The sequence below is a fragment of the Hevea brasiliensis genome, chromosome 15, assembly GCF_030052815.1.
Source record: "Hevea brasiliensis isolate MT/VB/25A 57/8 chromosome 15, ASM3005281v1, whole genome shotgun sequence".
Classification (NCBI taxonomy): Eukaryota; Viridiplantae; Streptophyta; class Magnoliopsida; order Malpighiales; family Euphorbiaceae; genus Hevea; species Hevea brasiliensis.
This window is the reverse complement of record NC_079507.1, coordinates 20,449,555-20,469,943: the sequence shown is the minus strand read 5'-3', so window position 1 is coordinate 20,469,943 and position 20,389 is coordinate 20,449,555. Positions and strand designations below refer to the sequence as shown.

At 36.4% G+C, this 20,389-nt stretch overlaps 1 protein-coding gene across 3 annotated transcripts; it reads right to left on the bottom strand.

Annotated features, from left to right (window-relative positions):
- Positions 1-8,998: 8,998 nt before the first annotated feature.
- On the bottom strand, positions 8,999-19,879 carry LOC110653623 (protein BREVIS RADIX). 3 transcript variants are annotated; one of them, XM_021809342.2, is made up of 7 exons: positions 19,595-19,879; positions 18,967-19,068; positions 17,390-17,543; positions 10,574-10,974; positions 10,237-10,366; positions 9,486-9,856; positions 8,999-9,327 (listed from the first exon to the last, which is right to left on the bottom strand). In XM_021809342.2, exons 3-7 carry the CDS (start codon positions 17,498-17,500, stop codon positions 9,249-9,251), a joined length of 1,092 nt encoding a protein of 363 aa, XP_021665034.2. In that variant the 5' UTR covers positions 17,501-17,543; positions 18,967-19,068; positions 19,595-19,879; the 3' UTR covers positions 8,999-9,248. The 3 variants fall into 3 exon arrangements, with proteins under 3 accessions (XP_021665034.2, XP_021665036.2, XP_057992915.1); XM_021809344.2 differs by having other exon boundaries at positions 9,486-9,853; XM_058136932.1 differs by lacking the exon at positions 17,390-17,543.
- Between the last annotated feature and the right edge of the window lie 510 nt (positions 19,880-20,389).

Here is a 20,389-nt window from a genome sequence, read left to right as displayed (position 1 = left end):
CATCTATGAATACGATGACAAAACGGTTCAAAAATGGCTTGAACACCCTGTTCATCAAGTCCATGAAGGCTGCTGGTGCATTAGTGAGTCCAAAAGACATCACCAAGAACTCATAATGACCATATCTTGTCCTGAATGCTGTTTTGGACACATCCTCATTCCTGATTCTCAACTGATGGTAGCCTGATCGCAGGTCTATCTTGGAAAAGAATCTAGCCCCTTGAAGCTGATCAAACAGATCGTAGATCCGAGGAAGTGGATACTTGTTCTTCACAGTCACCTTGTTCAGCTGTCTGTAGTCAATACACAACCTCAATGACCCATCCTTCTTTCTCATGAATAGAACAGGAGCACCCCAGGGTGAAGTGCTCGGACGTATGAAACTTTTGTCCAATAGCTCCTGTAGTTGCTCCTTTAACTCTTTCAATTCTACTGGGGCCATCCTGTAAGGTGGCATTGATATGGGGTTTGTACCAGGAACAACATCAATGCAGAACTCTATTCCCCTTTCTGGTGGCAACCCTAGAAGCTCTTCAGGGAAGACATCCATGAATTCTCTGACAACAGGAACATTTTCCATGTTGACACCTTTTACAGATGTATCTCTCACCAATGCCAAATACCCTTGGCATCCACGCCTCAACATTTTTCTAGCACTAATTGCTGACACCAAGTTATATGGAGCCACGCTCCTGTCACCATCAAAACTAAACTCTTCCACACCGGGTATGTGGAAATACACCTTTTTGTTCTTGCAGTCTAAAGTGGCATAATGAGTTGCCAACCAATCCATCCCCAAGATTACATCAAAATCTATCACTGGTAGAGGAACCAAGTCTGCTGGGAGGATCTTTCCATCCACTACTACTGGGCTACCCGGAAAAATCATATCTACATCTATGTTGTCACTAAGTGGGGTAACTACTGACAAAGGGCATTCTAAAGTTGTAGGGTTTTTACCTAATCTCATGGCAAACACAGGGGAGACAAATGAGTGCGTAGCACCCGGATCTATCAAAACACGAGCCTCATAGGAACAGACCAAAAGAATACCTGCCACAACTGCATTTGAAGCTTAAGCATCCTGATGGGTCAGGGTGAAAACCCGAGCTTGACCCTTACCCTGAGTGGCAGAACCCTGATACTGACTTCTACCTCCTGATCTGCCTCCAAATCCACGTCCCCCTTGTCCTCGGCCCTGTTGGCCATCGAATCGATCACGCTGCCATGCCGAAGCACCCGGATACAACTGGCGAGGAACATTTGCAACAGAACCCTGTGACCCCATCTGTGGCTCACTGAACACGGGGCATTCCCTAGCAAAGTGACCTGGTTGGCCACACCTGAAGCATACTCCTGAACCCATCATACAAGGTCCTGAATGTCCTCTTCCACACTATGCACAAGGTGCCAAGGAGGATCTGAACTGGACCAGGCTGCATTTCACGAGCTGTGACCAGCTTTGGATCCGTACTGCATCTGAACCCTCGGGATTTGTGTCTAAAACCACTCTTCTTGTTCATACTTCTTCCTCTGAAATTACTCTGGCCACCACTATCTGGAGCACCCATATGGGGAACACCTGAAGAACCCTCTGCTCTATTTTTCTTTGCTCTTCTGCTGTCATCCGCAGCATAGCTAATCTCTATCTGTCTGGCTCGATCAACTACCACATCAAACGACTGATCCGACATCATGGCCAGGTTTGCATACCTCCTGTCCAGCCCCTTTAGGAACCTCTTCACCTTCATAGTTTCTGTAGCAACTGCTGTAGGGGCATACCTACTCAACTCAAGAAATTCTGTAGCATATTCATCTACAGACCTGCCATTCTGTCTTAAGGCCACAAAGGCCCACTGCTTTTGATCCCTGAAGCTTTCTGGCACAAACCGATTGATGAACAGTTCCACAAACTGAGTCCACGACAAACCCTCCATTCGAGGTAATATGTAGTCATTCATCCATTGTCTAGGCATAGGCCCCATGACATGCTGCATACACTCTATTAGTCTTCTATCAGTCAACTGCAATTCTGTTCCTGCCTATCTGCAGGAATCTAAAAACCGATATGCATCATCTGACACATCATAAGTACCAGGCACCAACTTCTTGAAATTTATGATCTGTTTGTAAGGTTCCCCTCTTAGTGCGGTGGACTGCTGCTACTGTGGAGGGTGGACCATATACTGCTCTATCATATCGATGGTTCTCTGTAACCCAGCTAGAGTAGTTGCCATGGGGTCCATGGGACCCTGTGCCATAAACGACTGATCCTGAACTGGTGGCAGCTGCTCTTCTACTTGAGCAGCTCTAGGCCTCCTACCCCGCCTCCTCGGGGCAGGCGCCTCATCCTGTGCTGACACCTCGTCAGGCACATCTGATTTTGGTACAGTGGCAGCTCTCCTGCTTCTACGCATTTTCCTGAAATTCAGCAGCATTAGCCCACAAAATTCAAAACTGCACATTACATAGCTCTATAGACTCATGTTTACACACAATATATAAAGCAGAAACTAGAAGCAAAGATGACAATGCAAAACGAATATGGACCCTATTTTTCCACATGTGACTCCTAGTAGACTCTTCTCAACACTTTAGACAAACATTCCCTAAGAATCTGGAGTCTAAGCTCTGATACCACATTTGTCACGACCCAACCTATGGGCCGGACTCCACTAGGACACAGGCGACCTAAAGCCCCGAGGCCCATGATAAGCCTAACTATTCACTAACCCAACTCTAAGGCCCATTTGGACCCAATATCAAGAAATCAACCGGACAGAGTCCGGCCATAAAATGAACCTACCAACGGGGAGTTTTTGACTCACCCGACCTATAAACACAGTAAATACTCAATTGGGGAGCTCAGCTCACCCTCCACATACTCATATCATCATAAAAACATATGGGAGCTCAGCTCCCTCATCCAGTCTATCAAACATACATATCATTATATGTTTACAGGTCCAACATGATAATAATAATACAGACCAAAATCAAATAAATACTTCTAACACATGCAGAAATTCTAGGAGTTAATAAAATTACACAAACATTGATAAACAACCTGCGAGGGATGAAAGTAGGTTAACCTCAAAAATATCCTCCTGTGGCCTGGAAAAATATTGAATAGGAGTGAGCGTTCGACTCAGAGAGTAAAATATCAATTTTAACCATAATCTCTATAACTATCTAAAACTAATGCACCCTGTAGAGTGAAATGCAGCATCAGCAATAAATTCACATCATAACAGCAAAAAGGTAATTTTGAGCACTCACACACCCAGTAATATCAATCATAATATATGGGAGCTGATCTCCTATACAGCTCTCTTAAATCCAACCTGGTGCCAGCGAAGAACTCAAGCCGGACTTTCACTTAATAAACCAAATCGGGGTCCCAGCGAAGAACTCAAGCCATGACTACCCCGAAAGACCGGGTCCCAGCGAAGATCTCAAGCCGTGTCTACCCGTCCTATCCATAGTCCACACCACATCACACGCACACCAACGCACGCACACTGCTCCAAATTACCACAACAACATACATGGCACTTTCACAGTTATGAATGCAACATAAATCGTGCCTAAAGTTTATCTACATAGATATATACATATAAGTGATGCATGGGCATGCTTGAACATATAATAATAGTGAAATTACAATTAAAATTAATATTTTACTCACAGACTTGACAACGGTCACTGGGGCGGTTGGGCAGAGGAAGAAGGCTATCCCGGCTCACCTGACAATTACATTACAATTATTTAATACAAATGACTCAATACAAATCAAGAAAAGACCAAATACGTCATAAGTCGTGCCGAAAATCCGGCAGAGTCTCCCCTATACCTAGGACCTACCCAACCTGCAAAAGGGCTCAAAACACACTTCTATATTCACAACCCATATATCCGCAACTCAATCACATCACACAGCCCCTCTTGGGCCCATCAAATCAGTCATCCATCACAATATTTAAAATTTCAATTTAGTCCTTATAATTGATCATTTTTGCAAAAACTACCCAAATAAGCTCTAAAAATTCTAAAACTTTGCCCCGCTGTCCTTAACAATATTACTAGGCTATTGCAAAAAGAATCATAATTTTCTGAGCTACCACGAATATTTTATGAATTTTTAATCCTATTTAAGCACTAGAAAATTACGAAAAAGCAAGGTTCGGGTTTACCTTTGCCGATTCCGACTTCGGGGACACGCTCGAGACGTCTGACAATGGGGGGGTAGCCAAAACCTCGGTCCAATTCGGAGAATTTTCCGGTAACGGGTCTGTCTGGCCGGAAATTCACAGACCAGGTCAACTGTCGAATTTCCGCGAATTGAGGATACCTACACGAAGCCCATAACACGGGGGTTAGTACATAAATTTTTCAGAATTTTCTAAGCTCATTTAATGCTCAGAAAGACACTGCGAAGTTCCGTGGGACCCACCAAAAAACGGTGTCGAAAAAATTCAAAATTTATGTCGTTGCGAAGCTCTCGACGAGTGGAGTGCTCTGGTACTCTCGGTTTTCTTGTGGGATTCACGGTTTGCGAGAAATCTAGCCCGAAAGTCAAAATGGGCTAAAACTTCCCGGGCAAAAATTGGACAAACCGCTCAATGGATTTCGGTGTTCTTAGTGTCTATGGAAAGCTCTCGACGAGTAGATGAGTTTAGACACAAGACGCGGTCCGATTGGTGGCCGGATTGGCCGAATTTTGATCGGAAAGTCGAAAAGACGCGCACGCAAGGGAGGGGCGTTCGCGCGCGTTTTCCGACCTGGGGAAAGAGGTGGGGTGGTGCGTCGGTGAGCTGGGGTGGCGGGGGAGGTGGCTGGCTGGCGGGCTGGGGCGGGAGGAGAGAGAAAACGGGAGAAAGAGAGAAGGAGGAGGGGACGCGCGCGGGAGAAAAAGAAGAAGGGGAGGGAGCCGATCCGATTTGACCGGTCTGATCCGGTCCAGTTCGATTCAGCCGGTTCGATTTGAAATACAAAATTTTGAATTTTTACTCTGCCTCGGAACCAAAAACGAGGTCCAAAAATTTCGAAAAAATTTCAGAAAACTCAGAAAAATTCGTAGACTCCAAATATGCTTTTAGTTTTGCTACGTGGTCTTTAAATAAATTTTTAAAAATCATCAAAGTTTATATTTTCGAAAAATCGAACGCGATTTTTAAAATCCGAAAAATCTCAAATAATTTCTTAAAATTTAATAAAATTAAAATATCAATAATACTCATAAAATAATAAAGTTTAAAATTTTGGGGGTGTTACAAACATCATCATTTAAGGTTACCTCATTTGAGCTTTCTTTTATTGCCACGAAGCATATGTTGGCAACTTTATCATTGATCTCCTCATCTTTGAAGTCACTTAATTCATCCCAAGTTGATTTGAGGGCCTTCTTCTTAAACTTCCTGATAGGCTTCTTCAACTTGGGACACTCCGATTTGATGTGGCTCAGCTTATTGCATTTCATAGCATATGATAGGATTCCTTTTATCATTTTTTAAGGTCCTTTTTGGAATGAACTTATTAATTTGGAAAAGTATTTTCCTTATTCTCCTTATTACCAAAGCCAACATTTCTTCATCTAAATCATCATCATCATCATCACTTGAGTTTTTGGATGAAACCCTTAGAGCCATGTTCTTAAATTTAGGTGGCTCCTCTACTTGTACCCTTTTTAGAGTCATCTCATAGTCAATGAGATTTCCCAAAAGTTCATCAAGTTGCACTTTACTCAAATCCTTGGCATCTTTGAGTAAAGTCACTTTTGGTAGCCATCCCTTAGGAAGACTCCTTAATATCTTCTTTACTAGCTCTTCATTAGTAAATGTCTTACCAAGAGATTTAATTCCACCAATTATTTCCACAAATCTATCATACATTTGGCTAATAGTCTCATCCGATTTCACATTGAATAACTCATATTGATAGATTAGAGAATTCATCTTGTTTTCCTTCACTTGACTTATGCCTTCATGAGTACTTACCAAAGCATCCCAAATCTCCTTGGTGGTAGACTTCATACACATTTTGTTGTACTCACTTCTACTAAGAGCACAAAATAAAACATGGATTGCTTTGTCATTTAGAGCCACTCTTCTCTTTTCGGCTTCACTCCGCTCACCTTTGGTCTTGGTAACACTATTTTCATTCACTATCTTAGTAGGAATGAAAAGACCATTCTCAACAACACCCTACAAATCTACTACTTCAGATTTAAGAAAGTAAAGGAGACTAGCTCTGATACCACTTATTGTCCCTTGTAGCAACCCAAGAGGAGGGGGAGGGGCGTGAATTGGGTTTTAATTAAAAATTTGAAGGCTAAAAGAAATTAAACACAAAAAGGAGAGGAAGAAGGATGATGATCCAAATAATTTATAGAGGTTTGACTATCCCAAACCTATGTCCTCTCTTCAAGGCCCTCCTTGAGAGTTAACTCCACTATTAATCTTCTTTGGGTGAAGATGAGACCCCTTACAATCCACAAGAGCAAACTCTTGCTCTTTTACAACTACATTTTCACACAAGAGAAATTTAGTGCTCTAGAACACTCTTAATATGATAAACACTCTCAAAAACCTTACTCTCATTCTCAGAACACAAGAATTTATAGCTTAAACACAAGCTCTCAAAGAATTAATTACAAAGGCTTAAGTTCTAAAGAGAGAAAAAATAGAAATGCTTAGAACATAATAAATCTCAAATGGATGGTTGTTTTAACTCATCTTTATTCATAAATAAACCCTATTTATAGTTTTGGCAAGAAAATGACAGTTGGGAAACAACTTAAAATCCCATTATTTCTACTTTTAGAAATCTAGATTCGGCTGCTGAAATCTCTTACTTTTTCTGCCGAAGTTCACGCTACCAAAACTTGCCGAAGTCCCCTACTTCGGCTACTGAAGTCCATCCAACCCAAAATTACAATTTCAAAAGCTTGACTTAGGTTGCCAAAGTCCCCTACTTCGGCTGCTAAAGTCCATACTACCCTGTTTTTCAAAAGATTTAAAGACAACATAACTTTTAACCCCGAAGTTGGATTTTTGATCCATTTAAAATGTTGGAAAGCTAATTAAATAAATTTTCCAACTAAAACGTTTTCAAAAACTAAATTTGCATTATTCAAAAATGGAAAATTAATTTAACTCCCCTTATCAAGAAATAGGTAAAATCAAGACAATACAAAATTTCTTAGAAATACCTAGACTTGCGCAAATACAATTAATCATAAGAGATTCACAAAGATTAAAAGTAAACAAAAATTATATTGTATGATCCCATGATGCTTGGCTTCCTTTCCTTGTTCTCATTGAACCTTGATTTAAAGCATTTTCACAATTTCGAATTTGGAACCTATAATCTTAACACAAACACTTTTGATATAGATTAGTAGCATACTAATTGTTTATTATCATCAAAACATAGATTAAAACCCCTAGGTCCAACACATTTTTTACACAAACAACTATTTTTTTTTAAAATAAATTTTACCTAATTTTAAACCTTATAATATATTACAAATTACAGAAAAAGTAAAAAAATACCTCATAATATATTTTTATCTTGTTATACATTTTACGATTTTATTATATTTTTTACACAAACACCTAAAATTTTATATAAAATTTACCTATAATATATTACACATTACATAAAATACATAAATTTACCTAATAATATAATACTTACCTCAACTAGCAAATGGGAGAGTGTGAGTTGAAAGAAACTTGTGCTCCAACAATAGAGTGAGGTGAGAGATAAGAGTTGGTAGATATGGGAGAGTTGAGAAATTTTGGCTGTGTTTTTGGGAGAACTGCCAGGATTTTTGCTGTAAATATGATGGGTAGGTGGGGAACGGGTAAAATTTAAATTTGGTATTAAGTGCTGGATGCTACACATATATGCCCCTTGCACCTTTAGTCCCATTCGTGCAGAGCTAGCCACAGAGAGATCGTGTGGTCCAATTGTCGATGCTAATAAATATAGTGTCCACCTACAAAGCCTGACTAGGGCCATTGCCGCACACCACCCTTTTAGCTAGATGCTACTATAAGTTGTGTCAACTTTGTTTTCTATTATTATTTTGAAACTTCAACGAAACTTAGGTTTTTTTTTTAATCATTTTTTAATTGATGGATGCTAGTATAAGTGGGTTCTCCCTCTCACTCTCTCCTCCAGCTAAGCTAAATTCATCCTCTTTTGGTAGATAGTTCTAATGTCAATCCACTAAGTTTTTTTTTTTATTTTTTTATTTTTTTAAGATGCAATTTATAAAAAAAAGAAAACAAACCTAAACATAGGCTGTAGCTCCCACAGTCATTAGCACACAAAAAACTTAATGGTTTCAAGCCCAAGTCCTAGTGGCATCTTTCATTTCAAATTGGTTGTCAAACTGATTTATTTTAATTTATTGAAAAAACGAGATTCTTAGAGTTAAATTGAACCGGACTGATTAATTGCACTAGTTTAATCGAGACATGAAAACCTTTACTACATGGTGATCGCTGGTTGTGCAAAGACATTAAGGCGATTATGGTGATGGAAAGAGAAAAAAGGAGAAGGGCTTGAAGGTGGGAGGGAAAACGAAGGGAACATTAAATTTAAAATATATTCTAATTAGTAATAAAATATTAATTTTATTTTAAATTTGATTAATTTTGTTAACTTAGATAAAATTGAAACTTAGTTTTGTAATCATATATCTTCTATTCTAATAGACACCGTTTACTAGGACAACTTTGTCATTTTGATCCCTATTCCCAAGGCTTTTTTAAAAAAAAAAAAAAAATGCATTCCCAAGGTTGTAGAATAGCTTTTTAACAAGCAGAATCTGCAACGCATGCTTTGTGAGCACAAATAATCTCAACTCCGTTCCTTTATCTATAAAACTGAGATCCAATCAATCCCATTGAAGCCCAAAGACTAACATGTCTTTGAGGATGAAAAAAGAAGGCACTAAAATCGATCTAAAATTAGTAATTGAAGAAGAGATAAAAATGGATGCATTTGGACATCCCAGAAGAAATTTTGCCCTTTCAAAGTGATCAGTAAATATTTTTCTGTAAAGACTTCATTGTAGCAGCTAAAATTCTTACAATTTGCATTCTATATGAAACAAAACTGAATAACAGATCTTACCTTTTTTTTTTTTTTTTTTTTGAGGGTAGGGGGATATCCAACTGCACCCTGAATACAATCACTTCAGTTGCTAACATTGTAGGTTGTGTGAAATTGTGTTTTTAAAGGTATTGAGTTTGTATTCTTTCTCTGTTCTCTTCCCACCATAGCTTCGCATGCCCTTCCCCGAACTTTTCGCGGCTGAAGAAGGAGAAGATGCCATTAGCATTCATATTGCAGAAACAACAAAAGAATAGTTTCTCTAATCTTGTTACGAAGTCGAAATTTATGTTATTTTTTCTTCAGTTGTATCAGCTATGAGAATAGGTGCAACTGTGAACAAAATGGATCTCCATTACCTGAATCTGACACGCCGAAGCTCCCGAGTCCCATCAGATTGTTGTCTAATAGTAATGTACACCCCTGGCTCATCTTGCTCAACCCATTCTGTCTCCAGATCACTGGCATTGCTAACAGAAACAGAAGGCTCATCTCTAGACGATGTGGTTGTCCGTGATGCATCCACAGAAGACGCCTCACCTTTTGGGCCAACTGTACCATAACCACTTGAACCAGCATGGTAACATTGGCTGCCAACTTGCTCCATAACGTCAGATGGGAAATACCCTTTACTTCCAGAGGGTTTATAGTGATTTCTTGGCGTAAATGATGAAGCCACCATGGGGCTTTCCCTTGCAGATCCCATCCTTAAGTAATAAGAATCTCTCTGCTGATGAAGAAAGAAAATTCTGTTATAATAATAAATTAATCTAATATACTTCTATTGGACATGGATAGAAATCCAATTTTTTCTATGTAACGATTGAATTTTCACTCAATATCACAATCGATGATGTGATGCTGTTAAAAATTATGATAAGCTCAGAGGAAACTTCTATATAAATTTGCACAATCAGCAATAATATGCATAGTACATACTTTCTGGCTTCAAATTAAATTGGCAAAGCTGAGGAGTATTGAACAATAATATGTATAGTGCATAGTGACTTGAATCCTTGACGTGCTCAAGAGAATCACTATGTCACAGTCAATCTGCGAAAAGAGCTATTCAAGCAACGATATTTGAAATTGATATGAAACGCAATTTACCTCATCCTCAGACCTTGGAGGTGTATGAAGCGCTTGACGGTTAAATCTCTGGACATTGTAGAGCTCCATGATTCTGTCAAAATTCTCACCCCACCATCGCTGAGCTTGCCACTTGTCAAACATCTCTCGACTTGAAACAAAAATGCTCAAGTCAGTTTGCGCTTGTGCAAGCTAATTATCCTTGAACAAGCTGTTACGATACATTTTATTGATGCTGTAGGTGATTAACTTCAATTTTCTTTTGGATTTTGACTGATGTATCATATCAAAGATAACAACTAAAATGACTGTACAAAGTGTGGCTCAATATAACTAATCATGGATAGCGGATGTTTACCTGAAGCGAATACGCTTTAGATCATTTCCCCCGTTAGGAAGAGACACAAAAGTAATATGAACTCCTGGCTCCACCTGTGCCATCCACTCCTTGGGTTCATCCTCATCCTCTAGCACCATATCACAAGACTGAGCTGAGATGGACTCCGCTTTCCCAGGGATCTGATCACCACTGAACATTCCAGTAAATCTTGAGTCAGCTCTTACGCCTCGATGGGGACCAGTGCTTGTAAAATCCCATGCAGGTGTTGAGCTTGAGCTTCCAGCTCCAAAATAGGGATATGGAACCCCCTCAGAAGCCATATCGAAGTCAGGGTAAGGACGCTGTCCTTTCTTGAAAGTGCTTGAGCCTGCGCAGGGTTTGCATTGTCGACTGGAAAATTTCAACGCCATATCTTTGATCTGAACATCATTGACATTAAAAATTAATAAGAAGTTCAGAAGAGCTATATCTTCCATTGCATATTTTCAAACACAACCATACGCAATCAAGTCATTCACATAAGCCATAAATTGAACAGCATAACAGAATTGGGAAAGAACAAAAAGATAAAGAATTTTCATGAAAAAGACTGAATTTCCAAGGCTTGTACCAAAGTTGTATTTGTCAAATTGAACTTTCAAATATGTAAAAGTTATGACGGAAATGGGTTGATGCAAGGTTTATGGGAAAGAAATTTCTTATATATAGGAATGGTCGGCACAAGGGATGCATCCAATTGGCATATATATTTTAATTGAAAACTTCTCTAGAGAAACAAAATGGAAATGGTTATGCAAGCAATTGTAATGAAAGATCTTTAAAATGTGGCACTGTGATTCTTTAACAAACAGAAGCATCATTTTGTACAATATTTTCTTCAAAAGAAGAAGAATAAGAAGACCTAACCAGATCTACGGCTATGAAGGAAAAGGAATGGATTTGCAGCTTGAAGCTGCAAATAATTTAATGCTAAAAAAAAAGGGATTTCATGTTTATCTTTGAGACCAGTCCCAATAGAATAGCAGATCTTTTTATCCCCTCTGATATATGATACATTGTACTTTGAATGCACAATGGATAGGCAAGAATTCAATTGTGGGTCAGATGAAAGGACACTTTTTTTTTCGTCTACGATAAGGAATTTTATAGAAATCAAATTGGCAGAGAGCCGAACACAAGCTGAAATTGAGCCAAAGAATTAAATTGAATAGATGGCTCAATAATAACTTTTTTAGCCAAGCAATGTGCAGCATGATTGCATTGGCGTTTATCAAAAAGAAAAGAAACTACATTAAGCCCTTAAGCTAGCTGGTGAATGTCCTTCACTATATCCTGTAAAGCCAATGGAGCATCCCTCCCATTTAAAGCCTGAATGAGAACCCGAGAATCCCCTTCAATAACCACTTGATTGAATCCTTGGGCTAAAGCCAGCTGAACAGCTTCCTTGCATGTGTGAGCAACTGATTTGCACGACCAGCCAATTATCGTAGCTGAATCATCTCGACCAACAACTGCTAAAGCACCTCTAGATTCCTGCTTGCCAACAGCTGCATCAAAATTAAATTTAACTTGGTCAGTGGTGGGAGGAGACCAAGTTAACCAGGGTAGAGAATCTGCAGAGGTGCAAGGTTAGGAGGATCCTTTGAGGCCATAAAATCCTCAAAGTATCTATTAGCTGCTTGTAAAAAATCCTCACAAGTATGGTTATGGTTTCTAAAAACCATGTCATTTCGGTTTTTCCAAAGTTGCCACAAAATGAACACAACCGAGCTAAAAATACTCCATCTGCATGATCAACCAGTGGCCTATATAATTCAGACCAGCAATCTTTTATATCAGAACTTCGAAGATAAAAAGACCTTAATCTCAAGGGGGAATTCAACCAAACTGCTATAGCTGTAGGACAATCAAAAAATATATGTCGAGTTGTCTCCTCTTCACCACAGACAATGCAAAAAGGGCTGATGTGAGGAAATCTCTTGTGCAATAAAACATTAGAAGGTAATTTATCTTGCACCAAATTCCAGAGGAAAATGAGAAGCTTTTTGGGTGAGTTGATGGGCCAGGATTGGCAGAAATATCTGTCATTCTACCTTTTTGAAAATCACAAGCCACGTGGTACCCCGATTTAACCGTATATCTGCCTCTCGATTCAAAATGCCAAACCAACCGGTCCTCACAGCCAAAAATGCTCAATGGAATAGAGAGAATATGAGCTGCATCTTCGTCATTAACGTTGGATCGAATAACATCTCCATTCCATTTATTAGTGTCCGGATGAATAAGTTGAGCAACCCAAACTAAATTCTGGTCATGACCATCCTTGACACAGGGTGGATCAGGAAAGCAATTAGGCACCCATTTATCATTGCAAAAAAGAATTGATCTTCCATCCCCAACATGCCATCTAAGACCTTTCTTGAGCACTTGACGACCCTAAAGGATGCTTTGCCATCCCTAGGAAGGTCTAGTACCTATCTTAGCCTACATAAAAGAAGTATGGGGAAAGTATTTCCATTTAATAATTTTAGCAAGCAAGGAAAATGGATAAGAAAGGATGCGCCACCCTTGTTGAGCTAAAAGCGCCATATTAAAACCTTCCAAATCCCCGAAACCCATCCCTCTTTTACGTTTAGGTTGACAAAGATTTGACCAAGAAATCCAATGCATCTTCTTTTCATCTTGCTTGTGTCCCCACCAGAAGTTAGAAATAATAGAATTAATTTTCTTGCATAAGGTAGAAGGCAATCTAAAGCAAGACATAGCATAGACCGGAAAGGCAGAGGTGATGGCCTTAATGAGAGTCTCTTTACCCCCTTTTGATAAAAGTTGCTCCTTCCACCCTTTTGTCTTGCTAGCTATTCTTTCTTCAATAAAAGAAAAAGTTTGCCTTTTAGTGCGAGGGATTTCGGCTGGAAGGCCTAAGAATTTATCTGGGCAATCCAACTTGGTTATATGAAGAATGTCTGCAATATTCTGCTTAATATGAGTGGGAGTGTTTCAACTAAAAATCAAACTGGATTTGGTAAAATTGATCGATTGGCCACTAGCCACTGCAGAAGTAGACAGGATGTGATCAATTTCCTGAGCTTCCCTCACAGATGCCTTAGAGAAGATGATGGAATCATCAGCAAACAGAAGATGTGTGATATGAGGACCCCTCCTGGATATAGAGAGACCAGGTAGAGCAGAATTACAAATTTTATGAGATAAGCCTTCTACACAAATGAGAAACAGATAGGGAGAGATGGGATCCCCTTGTCTCAATCCTCATGAAGGCTTAATGAAGCCATCTCTATGACCATTAATTTGAACAGACTAGGAAACAGTTGATACACACTCCATAATCCACTGAATCCATCTATCATGAAACCTAAAGCAAGAAAGCATATGATGCAAATAGCCCCATTCAATATATTCATAAGCTTTACTTATACCCAACTTTAAAGCCATCCCAAAATTTCTCCCATTTCTCCTCAATTTCAAATTATGCATCAATTCATGGTTGATAAGGATGTTGTCAGAAATCAATCTTCCTTTGGTAAAAGCACACTGTTCCTGCTCAATTAAGTCTTCCATAAAAGGCTGCAACCTGAGAGTAAGGATTTTGACAATAATTTTATAGATGACATTGCATAGTCCTTTGGGCCTCAAGTCTCTCTTTGATTGCACTTGTTTTACCTTCGGAATCAGTGTTATGATAGTGTGATTGATCCCCTATAGCATTCTGCCCCTTCAAAGAAACTCAACACGGCCTTACAAATATCATCCCCAATGATCGACCATTATCTTTGAAAGAAGAGTCCTGTATACCCATCAATGCCCGGTGCTTTGGATGGATCAATAGAGAGAGTAGCCCTACGAATCTCAGACCTGGAGATAGATTTAGTTAACTCTGAGATTTAGGCAACTCTGAATTCATATGCTCTGTAACCCTTTTCTGAAAACCATGAGACACTGACTCAAAATGAGTTGGACCAATGGAAGAGTAGATGTTCTGAAAGTACGTCCGGGCCATATCTTGAATGTCAGATATGTCAGACACTTAAGTGTCCTTCTCTTAGTAAATTTCACCTAATTTTTTTTTCTAAAGATCCCCACATTGGTTTAGTAGGAAAGAGCCCATCCTAAAATGTGCAAACCATTGGGTTTAATAAATTTGGAAGCATATGGAGAGTAACTCAGGTTCTCTCTTTCATTTCACTAGAGAAATTTTTAAAAGGATTCAAATTGCTATAATTTGAACTCTGAGTTCTGTTGTTTAGCAAGGAAATTCACGAATGAATCTATATACCAAAATTTAGACCATTGGACGAGTGGGATACACATACATGCTGACGTGGGTCTTACTCATTTAATGATAAAATACCAACTTTGTTTACAATAGCATTTTCCTTTATATTTTCTAATTTTCTATGTTAGTCTATTGACATTAGAACATTAACTATTTATCCAACATTAAACATAAATTTATTAAATAATCTAAATACTCACAAATAAGACGAATTTGAAAGAAGAGAAATTATAGAATTAACCGTTTGAATAAATGGAATGACAAACTAATTATAAATTAATAAATAAGCATTAGTGAGTCCTACCATATTCAGCTTTACGCGTGTTTTTCAGAGTAATTTTTTTTAAAGATATAACTATTTCTTTTACTTATTTATTGTTTCATATATTAATCCTATAGGGTATCATCAATTCATAATAAAATTTATTGAGAGAGAAATCACGCATAGTGAAAAGCCTGAATAATGGCTCAAGTCTCTTATATATAGACTCGGAAAACCAGGAAATGACTTGACTTCCTGGTTGGGAGTGTAGAATTAGCACAGGAAAAAAGCAAGAAATCAATATTTTTGGAAGGCAATGAAGGCAGGAGAGTGAAGTTAGGTATTGTAGGAATCTGTCCTTTTCATTGCTGCGCCATACCTCTTTTGACAGTTGACAGTTGTTAATTGAAAGTCTAGGCATAAGGCACAGCTATAGCCACTGGCAGTTGCAGATTGTAGGGAATCTATATTATCAACTGGAAACCATTCAAAGCCACTGGACACCCCATTTGGATCCATCAGATATTGACCAATAAAACCTTCTAATTTCTTTGAATATAAATAAATTAACCAATTTAACACGTGAGCCTCAAACATATATTTTTTTTAATATAACAACTATTCTATTGATTAATGATGACACATGAATTAAAAATATTACGGTCGTATCTAAAATCATAGCAAATCTTTTCTGTATTATGTTTTAAATTTTTTTACAGTAGATGAGCTAATGAAATAAGCCACACACCTTTGGTGTAAAACAATATAAAATCAAAATCAGAGAGAGCAGCACAGGCAACAATTGCCCATCTTTTGATTTAATTTACTAAATGTGGAAAAACATAATGATAAAGAAAATAATTGAGGCAGCACATGACAGGAAAAATATAAATAAACAAAAAAAGGAAAGATTTAGGGTTGGTGATGGGGAAGAGACAGAGGATGTACCTCCCGCCAAACAAGTGAATTTTTAATAGGCCTAACTGTTATACATATAATGTAGGGGTGGCAATTCGGGTTGATGGATCGTGTTCGTGTCCTGTCAACACGCGATACGAATACGATTAAGGTCGACACAAACATGACACGATTAATAAATCGTGTCAAAAATTTAAACTGAATACGACCCTTCTATTATACGGGTTACACCACACGACACAATTAATATTAAATTATATTAGGCGTATTCAACACGATACGATCCATTAACAGGAAATAACCAATTTAACACGGTTTAACACGACTTAACCCATTTAACACACGCTACATAAGTGGGTTCATGGGTTATAGTGGGTCAAATGAGTTAGTAGGTAATGGGTCAACACGTGATAGAATATTAAATCGTGTCATAAACGTGTTAAGTCGGATTAGCGGGTTAACCCGTGACAGGACACAATTATAATCGTGTGATAAATGATCGACACGAACACAAATAAGCCTAACCCAAACCCTATATTTTCGTGTCGTATTCGCTGGTCGTGTCCAAAATTATCACCCCTAATATAATGGTTTAATTATAATCATTGACTATAGTGAGAACCCGTCACAATTAATTATTATAATAAAACCGTTATACATACATTGATTTGTATAATTTTTTCAAATGAAGAGAGTAAAATAATATTTTTTAAGTATTATTTTTGAAAATCTTTAAAAATTTCTATTTTCCAATCATAGTCGGTTAATAAAATTTTCTGTTTAAAAATTCTAAATATTTTAAAGAAACTCTTCCCATGCACTCCATCACTAAAAAGTTATGAAAAACCAAACTTTAAAAACCATAAAAGATCTTTCTTTAAAGAATCCCAAACGAAGTAAAATTATTTGTCAAATTTTCTATATATATATATATATATATATATATATATATATATATATATATATATATACTTTTCATCATTCATAAAATAAAAAATATTTATCAATTATATTATTTAAATTAATTATTTTTACTTAATTCTCTAACTTTAATTAAAGGATTAATGTAACTTTGTATTGAAATAGTCATTTTATTATAAATTTGTTGGATTTTTTTTATTAACTCAAAACTGAATGGAAACTAATATATTCCCCTTTCGGAACGGAAACGGAAGGGGACGAGGAAGGACATCCCCACGCCGTTCCACTCCCATAAAGATGCCAAAGGATGGTCCCATGCGCGTGGACCCCAGCGTATCGATTGGAGTCATGATTTTCTTTGTTTGTATTTTTGAGAAACAAAGTTAAATTAAAAGCAAAATTAAATTATTTAATATTAAGAGAGATAAGAAGTAACGACCTGAGCCGTCAGGCTTTTGACGGCTTCCCTGGTGCTTGGCGTTCCACTTCCGCGCGTTCCGTCTTCTCCGTCTTCGGTCATAGGCTTTGTGCACGCTATACACGTAAACATCTTTTATTCCTTTCTTTTCGCTTTTTTTTTTCCGTTTCTACCCCTGATTATCACATCATATTACAAAATTGGTTATTATATATATTTTTTTATTTAACAAATCAACTTTTTACAGGACACTAAGAAGTGAAAACGACGTTTGAGACATGTTTGATCAGAATCTTTCACAAAAAAATTATAAATTTATAATCGGGAGAATTTCTATTGATAATTACTCACCCCGTTTTATATTAAATATTTTTTAAAAATTTTATATAAAAATATTAATAATTTATTAAAATAATAAAAAAAATATAGAATAAAAAAATAGATAATAATAAAATTATAAAAAAAATTAATATTTTTTACTTTTTAAAATAATAAATAAAATAAAATAATATTTTTTATGAAATAAAAATAAAAAAAGAGTATTATTTAATATATTATTAAAATTAAATCTATCGGTGAAATAAATGAAAAATAAAGTAAAAAAAAAGAGGAAAATCAAAACAACTGTGTTTTAATTGCATTAACGTCCAACAGCACCTCTAAATAATAACTATAATAAAAATTAATGTAAAATAAAATACCATATTAATTTAATATAAGATTTAAACCCACTGTTAATGTTAAAATGAAATCGTTGCTCAATTAATACATTTTTTAATATAAAAGTAGAAGAGTGTGAAATAGATAAATTACTATTACAACCAGGAAATAGTAGATTCTATTGAGGGCATATTTGGTAAAAACAGATTAGAGACATTAGAACATTCTCTTCATCCATGAAGGGACAGACAACCTTGGATGTGTCGTAATCACACACACACACATAGTAAAATATTCAGATTTTGTCATTCACTCAATGGATTTAAGATTTCCAAAAATAAAAAGAGAAAATTAATGCTATCAAACACATTTTGATTTGGGATCTAAATGGAGGACAGAGATTTGTTAGTAGGCAAATAAAAGAAAAGAAAAGAAAAATCACAAGTCCTTCAAGATTGCATTGTTTGATGTAGAAAGACGAAAGGAAAAGCTAAAGAAAAGAGAGCTAACTTGGGATCGGAGAAGAGACCAAGAAAACAACGTTTGCTGTATAATAACTGCGAGTCAAAGAATGAAAAAGGAAACATAATGGGTCAATACCCAATTTTGAAAGCTGGTCTAAAATTACAGAGTTTGCAAAGTTTGTGAATCCTAAAAAAAATAATAAAATAAAATAAAAATTAAACAATCAAAGATTTTATGTGGGCTTTGAAGCAATCAATAACAAAACATTGATTTCCTTTTCTATTTTTCTTTAAGTGAAAAAAAGAAAAAGAAATGATGGACCAATGATCAAAAAGAAAAAGAATATAAGAGATGAGAAGAAAAGATGAAAGTGGTCTTTGAATAGACAAGGAGACAAGTTTGGGGGATAGAAGACAAAAAAATTCTAATAGGAAAGGAGCTATTGCATCATTATTATTTTGGAAACGACTTACCGTATGCTGTTTCTGTTTCTCTCGCTCACCTAATCTTCGTGAAATCTCAAGCTCGGGTGATTCCTGATATGCTTTACTTGCTCTTAGATTCTGCAGAATCACCTGCATATTTAAATCAACAATAAATCAGTTGAAAAATACTCGCACTTGAAGAGAAATGCAAGAGAAGCAAAAGGGAATTTTCAGAAATAAAAATTATGGAATGGGTTTTTGTCCAAATCTTTGAAAGATAAAAAGAGAGAAAGAAACGAAATGTAGAGATTAAAGTGTTGCTCTGTTTGCTTGTCGAGAAAGTTGAAAAAGCTTAAAATAACAGTGAAAGAGTAAGAGATTGAAACTCTTTATCTCTATCAACTCCTCATCTGCTGATTAAAAAGAAAGAAAAATAGGGAACAAAAAAAAGGAAAGTAATGCCGCGTGTTTGGTTGCTGAGAAAATGAAGGAAAAATAACAAATGACAAAAACCCCAGATAAAGAAATAGAAAATAGAAATTCCTTCCTTAATCACCTTCTCATCTCATCAAAACTGGGTTTTACGAGGGACTTATCTCAAACTCAAAAGCCCATATACCAATGAACATATAAATCAAATGCAAAGAAAAATCACCAATCAAAAGAATCAGCCCACCTTGATTATTTTTTGCCTTCTCTTACTGATTGAAGCACAGCATACATAAATTCCTCTAAATCTTCATCTCAATCAATTTGCTCTTCAAATGCCACACCAAAATCTTAATCAGTAGATTCCCTTTAACTTCGCCAATTACAGTCTACTACACAGAAAGAAGAAGGGAAAAGAAAACCGATATATAAGCGAAATGCATGAAACCGGAATGTTTCGGATTTGAAGGTCACAGACAATCGTTTGGAGCAGCTTTAGCCTTTTAAGTGAAGAAGAAACTTAGATGAAAAAAAAAATGACGAACAAACTTACAGGCAAGGAAAAAGAATAAGTTGGGATTATATAGGGAAGACGAGTTGACGGCATCCAAGTTTTGCCGTTAGTTAACGGTGAATTTATTCTAATGTGCAGTCACGACGTGGAAAAGAAAAGTGGACGTTAAGGAGCTTTCATCTGGAGATAAATTATTTATTTATTTTAAAAAATTAAAAAAAATAATTCATAAATTAATTTATAAATTAAACGAGAAAAGTTTATTACATTTCTCTCCTCCTTTTACTTATTCATTCATAATTTTTTATTTTTATCTGCCGGATTATTTAATTTTTAATTTGATAATTTTATAAGTTTATTAATGAAAAATAATTTAACATATTTTTTATTTTGTAGTAATTAAATTTAATTATATTATTAACTAAATTTATTATTATAAAAATAAAATTAAAATATGTAGTAAATAAAAAAAAGGAGATGTAAAATTAATTAAATAAAATAGGATAGATTTTTTAAAATTATATATAT